Below are 18,093 nucleotides of genomic sequence, written 5' to 3' on the forward strand. Positions count from 1 at the left end.
CCAGTTGTAACGCTGTACTTCAGTGGAGTGGCTTTACTGCTCCTTAATACCTGACTGGTAGAATTTATACATAAGATGCTCTGGATTATAAGGAGCTCTGAAGCTTTTTTGGGAAAATTAAAGGCTTTTAAGTGCACCTTATAGTGCGTAAAATACGGTAACTTGCTAAAATCTCACAGCTCAAGGTTGATTAATGAAACTGGACCATAAATACCATAAAGTTAAATTGATTTATTGACTATTCACTGCATTCTGGACTAAACCTTGCAATGTTTTAAAGATACCAGCCCGGATTTGCTAGGCAACGATTGTTTACACTCAATTTTTAGAACATATTTATAGATTTTTCTTGATAGCACCTCATAGTTCACACCGCAGTGTGTGTGTGTCTGGTGTTGCCCAACTTGCTGGATGACACGCCTCACTTTCCATGTGGCGTATTATTCACGGTGAGTTAGAGTACAGTCACTGCTGCTTGTGTTTGTTTAACGTTGCCTTGGATGTACCGCACCAGTCAAAAGTTTGGACACACTTTCCCATTCAATGTCTTTTTTTATATATATGAATTATACTGAATTAATTCAGATTATAAAGGAACACATATGGAATCATGTAGTAAGAAGTATTTAGTTGCTCTTATCTGGGGAGCTGTTTGTTAACTTGTAGTTTCTGAGGCTGGTAACTCTGATGAACTTTACATCCTGTACAACAGAGGAAACTCTCGCTCTTCCTTTCCCCGGGGTGGTCCTGATGAGTGCCATTTTCATCATCATAACATTTTTGAAGGTATTTTCAGATTGACTGACCTTCATTTCTTTATTTAGTTGAGTATTTCTTGCTTCTTAAATTCTGGATTAGAACATTACTCAAATATTCACTATTCACTGTATACCTGTATACCTTTCTACCTCTTCACAGCTTTTTCAAATTCAAATAATTAACTCTTGATGAGTTCAGCACAGCTGTTAACTTAAAAAGAAAAGTTATTCCAGGTGACTCTACCTCATAAAACTGAGGTAAAGAAAATGTAGAGATGTGCAAAAGTGTCATCTAAGCATATAAGGTGCTACTTTGAAGAATCTAAAATATAAAACATACTGCTTTTTTTTAACACAAACATAGATAGTTTGGTGCATGGCTTCCTACCAGCCACCTGTCCTCACCTAGCCTCCTTTTTAAGAAATGATGCCGTGTGAATTGTCATTTCCTGACAGTGGTTTTAAACCGAGCTCTGTGGAACGTGACTTCATTCTGCCTTACCTCAGAAACCGGGGGGGCTTCTGAGGTCTGTGTCGGATGAATTATGCAACGATCTCGCACCAGGAGGAGCTGAGAAGCCTCTTCAAAGACACATATTCCTCAAGCAGGGTGAAGACTTTGATCTAAGATCAGCTCTCATCAGCTCATGGTAATCTATTCAGTGGTGTATTATAGAAAGCAGAAGATCCCAGATCTCAGCAGTCTCAGCCTATCAGAAGTGTGGAAAAGTATTCGTCCCGCTGCGCTTAAAGCTCAAAGCACATACAGACCCTCAGACCTGGCAGAGTGGGAGATAAATGGGAGACAATGCAGCTTCAGATAAGCCTGAGGAATGTCACTGGCCTGGTTATAGGCATGCTTATAGTCTACATTATCTCCACTGGGTTTCTATGAATGGCCTTCATGTGTGTCACAAGGTTCAGGCAGTTGAAGCAGACAATGAGAGGACACCATTCATTAAACCAGGGGCAGTATGTATGTATATAAAAAAAGAAACCACTTAAAAATGATGAGTTTCTTTGATTTTACCAAATTGAAAACCTCTGGAATATAATAATCAAGAGGAAGATGGATGATCACAAGCCATCAAACCACCAAACTGAACTGCTTGAATTTTTGCATCAGTAGTAAAGCAGCATAAAGTTATCCAAAAGCAGTGTGTAAGACTGGTGGAGGAGAACATGATGCCAGGATGCATGAAATTAAAAACTGTGATTAAAAACCATCAGGATTATTCCACCAAATATTGATTTCTGAACTCTTAAAACTTTATGAATATGAACTTGTTTTCTTTGCGTTATTTGAGGTCTGAAAGCTCTGCAATCTTTTTTTTATTATTTCAGCCATTTCTCATTTTCTGCAAATAAATACTTCAAATGTCATTATTTTAATTTGTAATTTGGGAGAAATGTCCGTAATTTATAGAATAAAACAACAATGTTCATTTTACTCAAACATAAACCAATAAATAGCTCTTTTTTTCCAGAGCTGTAGATTTTATGATTAAAGAGTCTTCATTTTTGTGCATTACAAAGAGAAAACAGCATTTTTACATTTTTCTTTCCATCACTGGAGGTAATTGAGGTCTGAAAGGGTTAATGCAGTGATGGCTCTGATGATTTTTAGACTAATATAATACAAATTTAAAATCAATTAAAAAAAAAAAACAGGCAAAAATGTGGAAAGAAGCTTGTGTGGGTTTGATATGGGTGGCATTTTTTAGTACGTGTTAATAATCTTGTGGCTGCATTTTGCACCAGTTTTGGTTGTTTGCAGTAGATGTAGAAAGTCCAGTCAGTAATGCGCTGCAGTAGTCAAGATGAGAAAAGATGAATGCATGAATCAGGTTCTCGGCATCATCTAACTGAAGATAAGATCTAAAGATAAGATGTGGTATGAATGAAAATTCAAGAGTCACGCAAAGGTCTCTGATTTCATCTTTTGTTTTAAGGTTTAGGTTTTATAGAGCGCTGTTTGGTTTTTTGCTTTCTCTCTTTTCTGTTGCCAATTAGAAGCATATCTGTTCCTAATGAACTGGCCAAACATGGCTACAAGTTGTGACTGTAGCATCAGTAATATATATATATATATATATATATATATATATATATACAGCTTTGGAAAACATTAGGCATGTTCTCCTCCACCAGTTTTACACACTGCTTTTTTTTTTTATGCTACTCACTCCTGGTGCAAAAATTCAAGCAGTTCAGCTTGGTGGTTTGATGGCTTGTGATCATCCATCTTTCTCTTGTTTATGTTTCAGAGATTTTCAATTTGGTTAAAATAAAGAAACTCATCATTTTAATGAGGTCTCATTTTTTTCCCAGAGCTGTATATATATAAAAATCTCACCATAGGTGAATAACGTGTCTTTTTCAGTGAGCTAGAGCGAATTCACTGTGCTAAGCTCAGCTGCAGTCTGGAATTACTGTATTCATAGCTCTTTGGATTTTGAATAAAGGATTAAAGGGAAACTTAAGGTGAAGCATTGTTCTGTTGCTCATTGGTGCCACTTACAAATATGTATGTATCCTCTTTCTTTCTAAATTATGTTTTTTTCTCTCCTTGTACCCCCTTCTGCATCTCACCCCCATTCAAACCTTAAACCCCCAACTATCTCTGCTTATATATGAAGAGGGGGGGTGGTGGCGGTTACCTGCTGTTCGAGAACGTAGCTTTTGTGAACGAATGGAAATTCTCATGGTCTGTTGTTTTTTTTAACAGCAAAATGAAGCATTAAAGCAACACATCTCGAAACCAAGCCAATGCTCAGCATTGCTAATGGCCAAAATGGGACCTGTAACCACAGGCAGTAGGTAAAATTGAACCCTGGGGGCTGTATTTTTGCCACATCGCCCACTCTTGAATTCCTGGGCATGATCTACACAGTCAATTAAGGGAAGTTGCAGCTAATCAGCTGACGTAGTTTCTCACTGCAGGATGTCGGGTCGTGACTAATTATGGGCTTTTCTCTGCTGCGTTTAAAACCAGGGTATGGTTGACTTCCTCTTTCTGCGTGAGGGTGAATGAACTCACGTTAACCGCTGCAGCAGCAGCAGCAGCAGCAGCAGCAGCAGCAGGGGCTGGAACTGGGTCAGGGGCTTTTGTGGGTCAAGTCTGGAGGAAGGCGAGGTGCTTCTCTCAGAGTCACTTCTCTCTACTTATGGTTCCAGTGCAGCAGAGCGAACGTTCTTCATGAAATATACATCAGTCCCGGGGTTCTTCTGTTTTTCCTTTTTTCTCTCCTCTGACTGTCTTCAGCAAGGCCACTTGAAGTAGGTCACAGGCTGCAGAGCGCTGGAGAACCTCTTATGATTCAAGTCCTGCTGAGCTGTTTCTCCCATTACTGAGGAAAAGCAAATAACATGCACACTGACTTCAGGAAGAAGTGGATTAATCAGGAATACCAGAAGTTTTTCCTCTCTTATAACTTGTGTGAGAGAGATATGTAAAAGAAAGGATCATGTTGAAAATACAGCTCTGGAAAAAAAATGAGAGATTTTACCAAATTAAAAACCTCTGGAATATAATCAAGAGGAAGATGGATGATCACAAGCCATCAAACCACCAAACTGAACTGCTTGAATGTTTCCACCAGGAGTAAAGCAGCATAAAGTTATCCAAAAGCAGTGTGTAAGACTGGTGGAGGAGAACATGATGCCAAGATGCATGAAAAAAACTGTGATTAAAAACCAGGGTTATTCCAGCAAATACTGATACCTTCTAAACTCTTAAAACTTTTTTTGTCATATCATCCATTTCTCATTTTCTGCAAATAAATGCTTTAAATGACAATTTTATTTGGAATTTGGGAGAAATGTTGTCTGCTCATTTCATTCAAACATGTACCTATAAATTGCAAAATCAGAGAAACTGATTCAAAAACTCTTATTTTTATCCAGAGCTGTATTATACTGTGATATTTACCTGCACTAATCCACGTAAATGTAGTTTCATGTTCTACATTTTATGGATTCTTATGTATAAGCTTTATCAGGCATGTATGTGAATAATTTCAGCCTCAGCCCACAGTTTTCTTATCAGTGCATTCCAAGTTTAAGCCTTTACAGGTTTACTATAGGCCTGAAAATTGTGAATATTGAGATTTTTTTTTTTTGGTTGCTTTTGCCAAGCTACTAGGGGTGTCACGATTTCGATATTTTATCGAAATTGATCGAAATTATGTCATGGTACCTTAAGGAGCATCTTTCTCTCAAATAAAGTTAATAATATATCTTTATTAAAGAAAAAAACTTCTCATTCTCAGGGACCGAGTCTTATTTTTCATGTTTAACTGTTATAGTAGGATAGAGTTCAGTTTGTTAAGGCTCTAATTGTTCTATTATTTTGTACATGACTGTTCCTGTATTTTTTATTATTTATTTTGTTATGTTGCACATTGCTGTTTTAATAGTGCACACTGCTGCTACCCAAAAAAAACAATAGATGGCATTACATATATATCTTAATTAAATTATTTAAATTTGACCATTAGTGTCTAATGTGGTGTATTACAGATCACTTGTATCACTTTGCATCACTTATATCAAGCCCACCTTTTGAAATAATATATTGTAAATTTGATGAATCAAACCAATAACTGACCATAGACTAATCTAAAACTGGCATAGGCCTCTCTGCTGTAAAAAAAGAAAAAAGAAAATTGAGAATCGAATCGAATCGTGACCCTAAAATCGGAAATAAAATCGAATCGAGGATTTAGAGAATCAAGACACCCCTAGTAAACATCCAGGCACCTGGTGTAAATGACAAAGCAGCTTTTCAGGTTAATCTCTAGTGAAAGTTTGGTCATTTCAGACTTCCTGTGTAATCCTGGGTGTTACTTAATCGTGTTAAAGCAGCAGCTGAGGCCGGGGCGTGTAAAATTGGTGGAACAGCTGACGTGAGTGCTGGTTGGTTTTGAGCCTAACTAATGCGGCCCTGTGTTACATAACGGCAACTGGATAGTCCTCGGTGCCCATCATCTGGAGACAGACGTCAGTTTGGATGACACTGACGCCCTGCGAACAACACTGAGGGCTATAGTGTTTCAGCCGAAACCCAGTGATTCACATTAACACAATCACTGCTTCATTTACACACAAACAAACACACACACACAAACACTGCTGGGGAAGAGTGCGTCAGTTTGGCCGTTTTCAGCCATCTGCAGCTGTTATGACACACTCTTGTATATTGTATTGTTCGAGGACATTGAAGGTCACTATTATTCGAGAACGCCTCTGCTGGAGACTGTGGAACTACTTTCGAGTCTGCGGGAAACAAAGCTCAGCTGTACAGAAGTGTGCACATGTGTACGATAAGGGTCTGAGGCGTTAGCATTGTGCGTAGCCCACTATAACACATTGTTGAATAGCTACAACTCTGCATCATTTTTGGGAGAAGAATGACGTCTTTGTTGGAAAATCCTTTCAATACTCTTCCCATCAGCTTTACTGGAGAATTGTGGACAGTTTGGGACTGATCTTAGCTTCTGATAAAAGCATGGACTACATTACTGACAAGTTTGCTTTGTTCTTAAGGATTGTTTAGCAGTAAAAAAAAAAAAAAAAAGTTGAGCAATATGGTAAAAATATTATGGATTATGGTATTTAATATTTTCATGATCTACAATATTCAAAATGCATTAGCTGCTATTCGAAAACTCTCATTTATAGCACAATGATTTTTTTTGTCTAATTTTTGATGCACATCATCCAATTTACAGGATAAAGCACTGATTATATCCTGGAAATGCTTTAAAAAAATGCATTGTCACTAAACCCAAACCATATTTTTCCATTACTAGCTGAAATATGTTCCTTTTAAAGTAATAAAACATACAGTTCTGCTTAAAATGTTTGTATCCCCCCTGTAGATGTTGCACTCTGTCACGCAGGACTAGTTTCGATTGCGTAATTTCATTCCTCTCTTTCTGTAGTGAAAAAATTGCTGTTTGCTGTTGTTTTTCTATTTTACTCTGGTATAAACACTCAGAGTGTACAGTGAGGAACAGCAGCAGGAGCTCCTCAGATAAAGTGCTCATCTCATTTCACTCCAGCCAGAACTTATTGTTTGACTACATAAATCTGAGCTACCATCACTCCAGTGTGCCAGTAATTTTTTGGCGGTGCTGTTCTACACAGCGCTCTGCAGTGCCTCTAGTGGTATGTTAAAAATGCTTAAAATGCATTTAATTTGATGAACTGGTATACCACCCAACTCGAGTGTTACGAATATAAAATTCAGGTCAAAGCACATTGACATGTTTGTAGGTTGGCTTAATTTCGTTTTCCTGTTTTTTTTTATTGTTTGTGGCAAACAAGGTTGGCTTAATTTAAATGCATTAAGGTTCAAACTATATTTTTGTTGCGTATTTCAAATTTAAATTTTATATTTGGACAGGATATTTTTGAACAATATCCTGATACTGCTTTTTTATCAGTACTGATTGATGTGTTCTGAACGCTTTGTAAGTGTGAAGGACCTCGTTCTCGTGTCCCCGTTGCCCTCGGGAAGGTTGGGACGGTTAGGTTTGGTGACTCATCTGTCTGCAGCAGTATGACGTAGTCGTCTAGCCCCCTGCTTCAACCCAACCCACCCTGCTTTCTCTCTTTCGCTCTGTTTTTGTAAGAAATGTAGGGCAGAGAAAAAGTAGGTGAAAGAAAGCAGAAAGTCCAAAAAGCCCAAAGCTCAATAAGCAGATTGTGGATCTTTGGGTAGAGTTTAGAAGTTCTGGAGTTCAGGAAAGTCAAGCAGCTGCTTAAACCCAAAAATCAATACGTAGGGACCTCTGACCCAGAGCACTTTCTAAATATCTGAGACATCCCATTTGTTTGTTTGGCTTAGTTTTTAATCGTAATGAGGTCAGGAATGTGGATGGGAGCGGGGGTTTTAAGTTAATCTGGCAGCTCGTCTCGTGGCTCAGAGGAAGCGCTGTCAGCAGCCCGGCATCATATCTTGCTCAGTGCGTAAAAAAAAAGCTCTTTATGAAATATACAGCCGCTCCTCATCTCAACGCCGCAGTTTTCTTTATGAATTCTTTAGCAGAAGATACCGCTGAATAATTCAATAGAGGATTTCTGTGTAGCGACAGATCATTATGCTGGAGATTCACACTCACAATACACACACTTCAGGCCACAGTCATACAGCACATTTTATTCATAGAGTGAATTTTACATGCGGCGTCATGCAAATATTTGAGCTATTCTTGTCAAAAATTAAAAATACTCTGAAATAGCTAAGCAAGTAAGGGAGTTTTCACACCAGCACTATTTGTTCTGGTTAAAACACATTCTTTTTTAAATCTTTAGTGCGATTTGAGTGAGCAGGTGTGAAACCAGTAATCACATTTGGGCGCATCAAAACAACCAAACAAATTGGTCTTGGTCTTGGTTTTAGAGCACAATAATTTATTGTGGTGACGGACAGTTCTGGTGGAAACAGGAGAGTTGAGGTGCACGTTGAATTCTGCGTGATTTGATCAGACGTGGTTTTATGTTTTTTGGATACAATCCGGGTTAGCACCCGAACATCCCTTTCAGACAGCTTCCTCTTACAGCGTCCACAGTTAATCCTGTTGGATGTGGGAGGTCCTTCTTGGTGGTATGCTGACATTACCCTGGATACCGTGGCTCTTGATACATCACAAAGACTTGCTGTCTTGGTCACAGATGCTCCAGCAAGACGTGCACCAACAATTTGTCCTCTTTTAAACTCTGGTATGTCACACATAATGTTATAGTGTGCATTGCAATATTTTAAGAGCAGAACTGTGCTCTTACCCTGCTAATTGAACCTTCACACTCTTCACGCTCTTACTGGTGCAATAATGTGCAATTAATGAAGATTGAACACCAGGCTGCTCCAATTTAGCCGTGAAACCTAAAATCCCACACTAAAATGACAGTTTTTTTTTTGATGCATTAGTACACTCTTTAACAGTTCTTCTTTGCTCCTGTTCTCTCAGGCGCAGGTGGAAGCTCAGAGAGCCACACAGGAGTTCCAGAGGGCCATAGAGATCCTGAGGGCAGCCAAGGAGACCATCGCTCTGGCCGAGGAGAGGCTGCTGGAGGAGGAGAGCCGGCAGTTTGACTCAGCCTGGCAGGAGATGCTTAATCACGCCACCCAGAGGGTGAGTTAAGGCTGCGGTGGACAATAGACAGTTGAGGAAATCCTTTAACAATGTACTCAGTATGATCTGAACGAGTGGTTCCCCATTCTAATCCTGGAGGAGGAGCTCAGTCATGAGTATTGTAGTATCTTCCACGCTCTGTTCAGCCGTGGGCTTCTACTGTCTCTGTGTGTGTGAGCAATGCGGCAGCGTGACTTTTAGAGTTAACACACACTGACTATTCACATGTACTTGTGAATTGTGGGCTGCAGAGTGGAACAGCTGGATATTCTCTCTGTTTGTTAGAAGAATATACAGATATACTGTTTTCCCAGTGGATAAATATGGGTCTAATGAGTTTTAGTACTTGTAAATAAAGTTTTATCTGTTTATCCTCGAGAGTTTTTGGACTTGTGCTTGAAGATCTACCAGAAAATGTGCATGAAGGACATTTAATTACAGTATTTTTCGAACTACAATGTGCATTATAAGCAACACTATTAAGGATGCCTACACCGTAGTGAGCGAGGGTGTTACCATGTTTTCCTTCTAATGTGAAATTCTTAAAAGAAAAAGGCAAACAAGTGCTGGATTAACAGTTAGCTTAGATTTTTAATATTTTTAAATCTAAGGGTGAGTTTTTAGCCAAGTTTCTCCAGCACTAAGGCTGGGTGCAGCAGCATTAGCATTAGCATTAGCTGCTAACCGCATCCTAAGCAGGACATAAATGCCACCTAGGAGTTCGTACCATGTAGCTTGTTTTACCACAGCAAAAATGCACAGACTACAGTCCAATATACTCACCTCTGAATGGCTAAAGAGCTAGCACTTAGCGCTGTGATTAGCGGCTAATGCTAATGCAGCTGCACCCAGCCTTAGTACTGGAGAACTAAATTGAAACGCCTGTATATCGCTGTACTTCAGCGTAAAGAGAGGCTTTACTGTTTCTTAATCCCTGACCGGTACAATATATATATATTAATTAAATATATTAAATAAAATCAAAGGATTTTAGGTGCACCTTATAGAGTAAAAAAAATACGGTATTCTATGCAAAAACAGGCTCTTTGCACCCAGTATAGATCTAGAAACAAAACCCAATGTTAGTAGGAGGATGACAATGTGGAACTGCAGCATATAAATGTTCAAAACCATGTCTCTTCCATAAACTGAAATATAATACAATAAATAGAGCGTGTTTCACTGCTGAAGGTGACCCTGTTTAATCACCTGTCTGTCCTCCTGCAGGTGATGGAGGCGGAGCAGAGCCGGACCAGCAGTGAACTGGAGCACAGGGAGACGGCTGCCAAATACAACGCAGCCATCAGCCACATGAGACAGCTGGAGAAGAAGCTCAAACGCACCATTAGCAAATCACGGTCAGTAAAAATGTAGAAGTTCTGGAAATAAAACAAGAGAGCACTTAAAAATGATGAGTTTCTTTAATTTTACCAAATTGAAAACCTCTGGAATATAATCAAGAGGAAGATGGATGATCTGCTTGAATTTTTGCACCAGGAGTAAAGCAGCATAAAGTTATCCAAAAGCAGTGTGTAAGACTGGTGGAGGAGAACATGATGCCAAGATGCATAAAAAACTGTGATTAAAAAACATGGTTATTCCACCAAATATAGATTATTTCTGAACTCTTAAAACTTTATGAATATGAACTTGTTTTCTTTGCATTATTTGAGGTCTGAAAGCTCTGCGCCTTTTTTGTTATTTCAGTCATTTCTCATTTTCTGTAAATAAATGCTCTAAATGACAATATTTATATTTGGAATTTGGGAGAAATATTCTCTGTAGTTTATAGAATAAAACAACAATGTTCATTTTACTCAAACATAAACCTATAAATAACAAAATCAGAGAAACTGATTCACAAACTGTGCTCACAAAAAGTGCTCTCTTATTGTTTTTCAGAGCTGTATGTACTAAGAATGTCAGATAATGATTTAAAAGCTCTTAATACATATTAGACCAAATAAATAAATACAAAATAATAAAAAAAAAATTTAAACACAATGTTTTAAAAAAAACTCCAGCAGCTCAACACACACCTCATACACCACCACCATCGCCATGCTAATAAGTGCTAATCACTGCAGTGCTGAGAAAGATGCACCACTCGTGTTTCTAATCTAACCTCATTTAAAACCCATAGAAACTGTTTCAGAACTTTTTTTTTCGAGCACGTCTCTTCTTTGTCTTTAAAAACGATGGGAAACATAAACCCGTTCACCCTTTTCTCTGTGTGTGTGTATGGACAACAGTGTGGGGAAATGCTGAATGTGTTTTCAGTGTTTTAAGTTTCACCCTGCTCCACCCAGGGCCCCTCGTTTTATTTCTCTCTCTCTCTCTCTCTCTCTCTCTCTGAGTCGTGTTGTTGTACGCCGGGCTGATGTGCTCCAGATGTCGGTGCAGGAATGTGGTGGCCGAGTGTTGTTCTCTCAGAGCTCTGCTGTTGCCATGGAGAAATCTCTCCTGCAGTCACTGTCTGCTCGTCCAGCTCCTAACGTCTCGCTCTTTTCTCTCTTTTTCTCCCCCTATAGGCCGTACTTTGAATTAAAGGCAAAGTATTACCTGCAGCTTGAGGTATGTCAGTCTTTTGTGCACCGGTTTTGGTTGATTTTTGCTTTTTAAGCCGAAAACATTTTTTATTAATTATTTATTTAACCAGGCAAGACATTAGGAACACTTTTCTTATTTACAGTGGCAGCCTGGCATACAGATGAATGAATGAATTTTGTGCTGTTCTGGGTGTACCTATGAAAAACACTTATGTCCATTTTTGTCGACTTTTAGTTTACTACATAATTTGAACAGACGAACTGTTCCTTACACTGTGCCAAAATGTATTAATGAACATACCAATAGAAACTCTTCAGAATGATCTAAAAAATAAACTCTTCCATTGAAAGTTTACAAGGTTTTTTTCTCTGTAAAGTAAAGTTGCTGTTTTGGAGATAAGTGTTTTTTTTATTGGACAGCGATGATATACATTATCTGGCCAAAAAAAAAAAAATCAATCCGTTGTAAAAAGACGGTTAAATCCATTATTTTTATTTTTAATAATTCATATTCAAACACCTTAAAGTTTTTTTTTGGCAATGTTGGGAGAATATATTTGGTTGCCAAATATTCAGTGCATACCAATTCATGCAACTGATAATTATTTGCTAGCATCAAACTAGTATCATAACTGCTGTGAGATCTGAACATCTATAATAAAATTACTTTAATTTCTGGGGTCCAAGCTTGATGAACGATGGGCATGTGTTTAATCTTATGTGTATTTTTTAAAAGATGTTATTTTTGATGATTTTTTTTTTGTCCTTCAACATGAGGGAAATGAAACTATGATTAAATTATAATATATATTATAATAAGTAATAAACCCACTTTTCTATGTGAATAAAGATAAAAAGTGAATAAAGAACTTTGTGATTTTGTTTAATTCCTGCAGCAACTAAAGAGACGAGTGGACGAGCGGCAGGCTAATCTGGCTAAGGCTAAAGCCGAGTACAGGACAGCCTTAGGCAACCTGGAGGCCATCTCAGACGAGATCCACGCCCGCCGACGCCTCTCCGCCATGGGGCCTCGGGGCTGCGGGGTCGGGGCTGAGAGAGACGGGGGAGCCGGGGACGAAATCTCCAACTTTAAAATGGAGTCAGATGGCATATCCAGTAAGAGACATCAGAGTGCATTCACACTTAAAACTGCACGTGTGGAAAAAACCCTCAAACTTTGGTCAGGCAGTGTAAATTTAACCGGACCAAATACTGTATATATAATGTTAAAAACACATCAATTCTTAGCTCATATATATATATTATTTCAAGGTTTTCACATAAAAAAAATACACTGCACTGACTTTGGACTTACAGCATGTCATTCTTCCCTCTGCTGACAACTTTTATGGAAGTGCAGATTTCATTTTCCAGCAGTAATTGGCACACTGACCATACAGGCAAAAGTACCAATTGGTCTTCTTATGTAATTTGATTTTCTAAGTTTCAAATTTTGAACTGAATTACTGTGAAATAAAGTAACTTTTCAATAATATTCTATATATTTTTTTTAGATTCATTAGTATATGTATATATATATGTCTGTTTGTGTGTTTCAGTGATGTCTGAGACCTTCGAGGAGGAGAACTGTAACGGCACTACACCAGAAGACGACCCGGAGACCCAGTCCACCTGCAGCTTCAGCTCCAACTCCGCCCCTATGGACGTCCCCCCCTGCCCGTACCTCCCCTCACCTTCCTCTTCCTACCCACTGCTCTCTTCCTCCTGCCCCTTCCCCTCCTCTTCCTCTCCCCCCTCCCCCTCGACTTCACCCTGCCCCGGGGATCTGGAGGGTTTCAGCCTGGTCTCGCCTGTGCTGGGTCCTCGCAGCGAGTGCAGCGGCGCCTCCTCGCCCGAGTGTGATCAGGAGAGAGGTGATTATTAGCCCCGTCACACTGTTACCTTTTACTAAGAAGCTTTAGACAGACAGATGTTGTCAAATATCAGAGAATATTTTAAGTAAATCAACACTTTATTGAAGGCTATACGTTGGCATGCAAAAGCAACAAGCATGATTGATTTACCAGAACTTTAACTTGCAGAACTTTAACCCTTTGGCCTCATATGGACACATTGCTGTATCATCTAGTGGCCACATGACAACATTCAACACTCCGTTTGTTTGAAATCAAGAGGGTGGGAATCCCAGTCAAAGGTTTCTACAGCCAGTTCAGACAGAAACATGGGCGAGATACAAAACTCTCATCCAATTTTATGTTTGAAACTATTCTCATGTTTTTTTGCTCTGCTTACTGTCGAAAGATAAAAGGTTGTTTTTGGACTTATTGGGTAAAAGGTAGTTCTTAAATGTTAAAATAAACAACAATTTCTAATTGAATACATTGTTTTTTGCTTGTGCCATATTATATTGTATCATATTGGGATGTGCCATATCCTATCGTATGCTACAATTTGGTTGCAGTAGTGTATTATTAAAATAATTTTTTAATTCAGTGTTTTGGCATATCGCCAAGAGTATCGTTATCGCGAAAATACCAAGAATTATCGTGATATTATTATAGGGCCATATCGGCCACCACTAATTGGCCTACATAAAAGGCTTCTGACTAAAAATGATCCTCATATTAGGAATGTCTCCCCTGTGTCTCTCTGTGTGTTTGTGTGTGTGTGTGTGTACATGTGTGTGTGTTCAGGGGAAAGAGCAGAAGGTGCGGAAGGAAAGCCAGTAAACACTACACAGCCAAGCAGTCAGAAGAGCGACGCTCTGGAAGACCGCATGAACCGCCTGTCCCTCCAGCACACAGGCAAGAGTGAGAAGGAGAGCGCACCCTTCACTGTGACCCCCCCACCACCCCCCATACTGCTGCTCAACTCTGTTTAAAACAAAAGGAAGGAAGGACTAAAAACAATCCCCCCCCCCCCCCCCCTTCACTTCACCTGTCTTCCAGACTGATGTGTTACTGTGAGACTGTGGAAACCTCTCAGTGTTTAAATGGACTTCTGAGGATAATAAATGGTTTTGGAAGGAATCCAGAGACGGACCGAAGATCTGGACACAGAGCTGTCAGCTGTACTTCCACTCACCGGACATTTTATCAGAAACAGTGAACTGTGCCCGATCATGGAACAAGATGATGTCACCGATGCATCGTTTCTGTAAAGATACATGCTGGGTTTATGCCGAATTCAGCACCTCTGTCTGGAAAAAACACCTCTACTTTGTTGCTATGCATGTAACCGTGACTGAGATACCCATGACTTTTGGCACTTTTGGTATTTCTACGTTTCTAAGTTAGACGACGCTGTGTATGCAACTCCGAGAGAGGGCACTTTGCATGGCAGGGATGCTGAATTCGTCACCGGCAAGCCCACTGAGCAACTGTGAGTAATTGCTTTAGTGAGGGTGCTCGGGCACGGATTGTTTAAACGCAGTGTGAGTGCAGGCCAGCGAGGTGGAGTGGGGAGAAAAATATTTCACACTTCTACTCAGTAATAAAAAATTCAGCATCCAGATTGAAAAAAAACAACAAAAAAAAAAACAGGAGGACCATTGAGTTTTTAGGCTTTCTTTTCGTTCACGTGACATTCAGTTCAGGCGTTCAGTAGCTCCTCCATTTCCACTCGCTGTTGTGTTTTTAACATGGATCTCTGTGGAAGCCGTGGCGCGCCCAAAATGTAAAAACAGTGCGCGGCAGTGGACAAATAGCTATTTTACTAAACACGAGGAGACGAAACTCAGATGTGCATCCGGTTGGGACTAAAATTACCGGAGGACCACTGGAGGAGTTCAGAGAAAAACAGAGGACGTCTGAGAAAAACATGTACATGATCGTTCTGGACGGGAATAAAATAACAGAGGATTAAACCCCCCATAAAAGAGAGAGAAAATTACCCCCGAACCCCCTGAGAAACTAATCCCGTCTATCAGTGGAAAGATGGATCACCACGTGACCATTGCTGACAGATTGAATTGTTGTTGAGTGTTGGACTGTTCTCAGCACAGCAGAAACACTCCCATGTGTTGGACTGATCCGAACTGACTTTATGGTCACAGATCTAGTGGCCACGTCTTCCTGACCTGTACATGATGTTCACACCTTGCAGTGTTAAGTGTATAAGCTTTGTTTTTTGTTTTGTTTTTGTTTTTTTGACTCTGTGGGTGCTGTGATGTGTAGCACTTCTAACTCAAACTAAGCCCCTCCCCCTGTCTGTATTTAATCCTATATGTTACTGTGGAACTATGTACTAAAGTAGCGAAGACATCTATATTTATATTCAGCGTTTGTCTTGTTTCCATACTTGACCGATGTGTTTTCACGGCACATTATGTTTGTTTATCTATGTAATAAACATAGGCTCAACACACAAGTACTGCACTCTCATTTGTCCTGTTTTTAGTCACATGACTAACTATGGGCCAATCCCATTTCACCTTTTGGCCCTATCCTTTACCCTTACGTGGCTTTTTCAGATTCAGCACACTACACAAACCGAGAGGTTAAAAGTGATGATTAGCACCATATTACCTATATTATATACTATATTCATAACAAGCTTAAAAAGAAGATCGCTAGTAGTTTGTCTCAGTATCTAGCTAGCTTATCTAACCTTCCCGTTCCACCTTAAATAAAAAAAAGCTAAAAGTTAAGTAACTAGTGTAAACAGAACTGTTCTAAACATACACCTACCTATCTCAATTGTACTTCGCTGGTGTTTTTCCTCCATAGAAAAATTCTAATAATTTGTTCCTTAGCTCTTTGCTGAATTACTGGGTAAAGCTGATGAATATAAACACTGATGTGTTATTCGCACAAATAACACAGGAATGAACTGCCATGCTCTTAACTCCTAGCGCTGTTGGTTATCTCCTAGCTGACGAGACGGTGCATTGCTGCCCGGCTTCAGCTCTGCTCTGTCTGTGGGCGGTCCCGAGCCGAGATGGGCGGGGCCATGAATACTAATGATTCACGGGTTGATGTAGACACGGTGCTTTCCCTGATCGACTCGTTTTGTGTTTATCTGAATATTTTCTTTTTTACCAGCTGTTGCAGACAATGAGGAAGAGGAGGAGGAAGAGTTTCATCATGTGCAGCATCATAAACAACTCAGAGAGTGTATACTGTAATTCAGAATACAAAAGAACAAGAAAATGAGTTGATACTTCAACTTCTACAGAAGTATTAATTTTTAAACCTTAGAATCTATACTACAGAGTAATAAAGGGAGATTCTTTTTACACCCTTGCCTTTTGTCCTGTAGGGTAAGAGTAGCACAATTGGTTGCTGTGGCCTAATCAAAATCTCACACACACACACACACACACACACACACTGTTTTTGGGATGATGAGTGTTTAAACCCACTGGTCTCCAGCCTGCAGTGCTGAGCTGACTTAATAATTTTCCTCCTGAATCCAGCTACTATTGCTGCTGCATCTTATGACTCCACTTAAAGCCCTGCAGAGATACACACACACACACACACACTGGAGTATTACTGAGAGCTGGATAAAGGATAATGCTATTTTTTATTATTTATGATCATTGTCTGGCACTAATGGTTGTTTTTACAGTTGCACGCAAAGGAGTTTGGTGGAATCTTCTGTTACTCTGAACATTTAAGGAAAAAGAAAACATGACCTCATTTTAAAAAAGTGTACAAATCAAGATTAACTGCTCACAGTTCGTTAATATTTTATATGTAATTTCTCTTCAAGCTATATCAGGTCACAAGTCTTGTTTCCAAAGTGTATTATGCTTGTTTAAATGCTCTTTAAGACTTTAAGTTTTATGGAAAGAATACAAAAACAGATTTTCTTCTAATGACTCTTTAATTATGAAGTTCACAATTGTGCTGGAATCTCTGCACAGTAGAACAGTGCACAACAGTACACAGTACATAATCTTGCAATCTTCACTGTACATCTACTTCTATGCCTCCTTTATATTAACATTAAGCATCACATCCGCTAAAGCAGATTTGTTTTTGAACGTTTTTTAAGGGACTTAAAAAAATAATGGGTTAACTTTCTTGCATATATAAATATAGGGGCAGGACAAACAGCAGTGATAATCTCTGATTGGTCGATGAAGGTACTAGGTTTCCAGATACGCTGATGCTGATTGACCTCTGTCACAAACGCACCCTCGCTGTTTCTCTTCCTTCATTACTCATGTATTATAAAAATACTAAAGATTATTGTTGAAATAAACCGTATTTTAAAAGATTAAAATATTCGACAGTTATTAAATAAATAAACTTAAGCCGTGCTGACTGAGCACGACTATGACCAATTACAGGAGAGCACATTGAGTGACAGATAGGAGGTTTATCCAATTAAAGTTCGAGCTGATGAGTGACGCTCCCGTATGTAAATATGCAAGCGGGACAAACAGCAACAGTGGTCACTGATTGGTTGCTGAACGTACAACGTTTCCGGGTAAACTACTGCTGATTGGCCGAACATAACTTTGCTTTTTTTATTAGCTTAGCTGACAATTTTTAAAATAGTAAAAAAATAGTAAATAATATTATCGAAATAAAACATATTTAAATAAGATTTTAAGAATCTAAATATTCGTCAAATATTAAATAAATAATCGTGAGCTGCGAGACTGGGTAGCGCGACTAACCAATGACAGGAGAGCAAATTGAGTGACAGAAAGGAGGTTTATCCAATTAAAAT

The 18,093-nt window shown here is 39.1% G+C and overlaps 1 protein-coding gene across 2 annotated transcripts in view; it reads left to right on the plus strand.

The window, feature by feature from the left end:
- sh3bp5a (SH3-domain binding protein 5a (BTK-associated)) overlaps positions 1-14,912 on the plus strand; it is a 30,272-nt gene extending 15,360 nt beyond the window's left edge. For both annotated transcript variants that reach the window (XM_049475731.1, XM_049475730.1), the window contains 6 exons: positions 8,735-8,899; positions 10,127-10,257; positions 11,431-11,473; positions 12,345-12,564; positions 13,008-13,322; positions 14,103-14,912. In XM_049475731.1, the coding sequence (XP_049331688.1) occupies positions 8,735-8,899; positions 10,127-10,257; positions 11,431-11,473; positions 12,345-12,564; positions 13,008-13,322; positions 14,103-14,290 (1,062 nt within the window). In that variant the 3' untranslated portion in view covers positions 14,291-14,912. The remainder of the gene's footprint in view (positions 1-8,734; positions 8,900-10,126; positions 10,258-11,430; positions 11,474-12,344; positions 12,565-13,007; positions 13,323-14,102) is intronic.
- The last annotated feature ends 3,181 nt before the right edge of the window (positions 14,913-18,093 follow it).

The sequence above is a fragment of the Astyanax mexicanus genome, chromosome 3, assembly GCF_023375975.1.
Source record: "Astyanax mexicanus isolate ESR-SI-001 chromosome 3, AstMex3_surface, whole genome shotgun sequence".
NCBI classification, from domain to species: Eukaryota; Metazoa; Chordata; class Actinopteri; order Characiformes; family Acestrorhamphidae; genus Astyanax; species Astyanax mexicanus.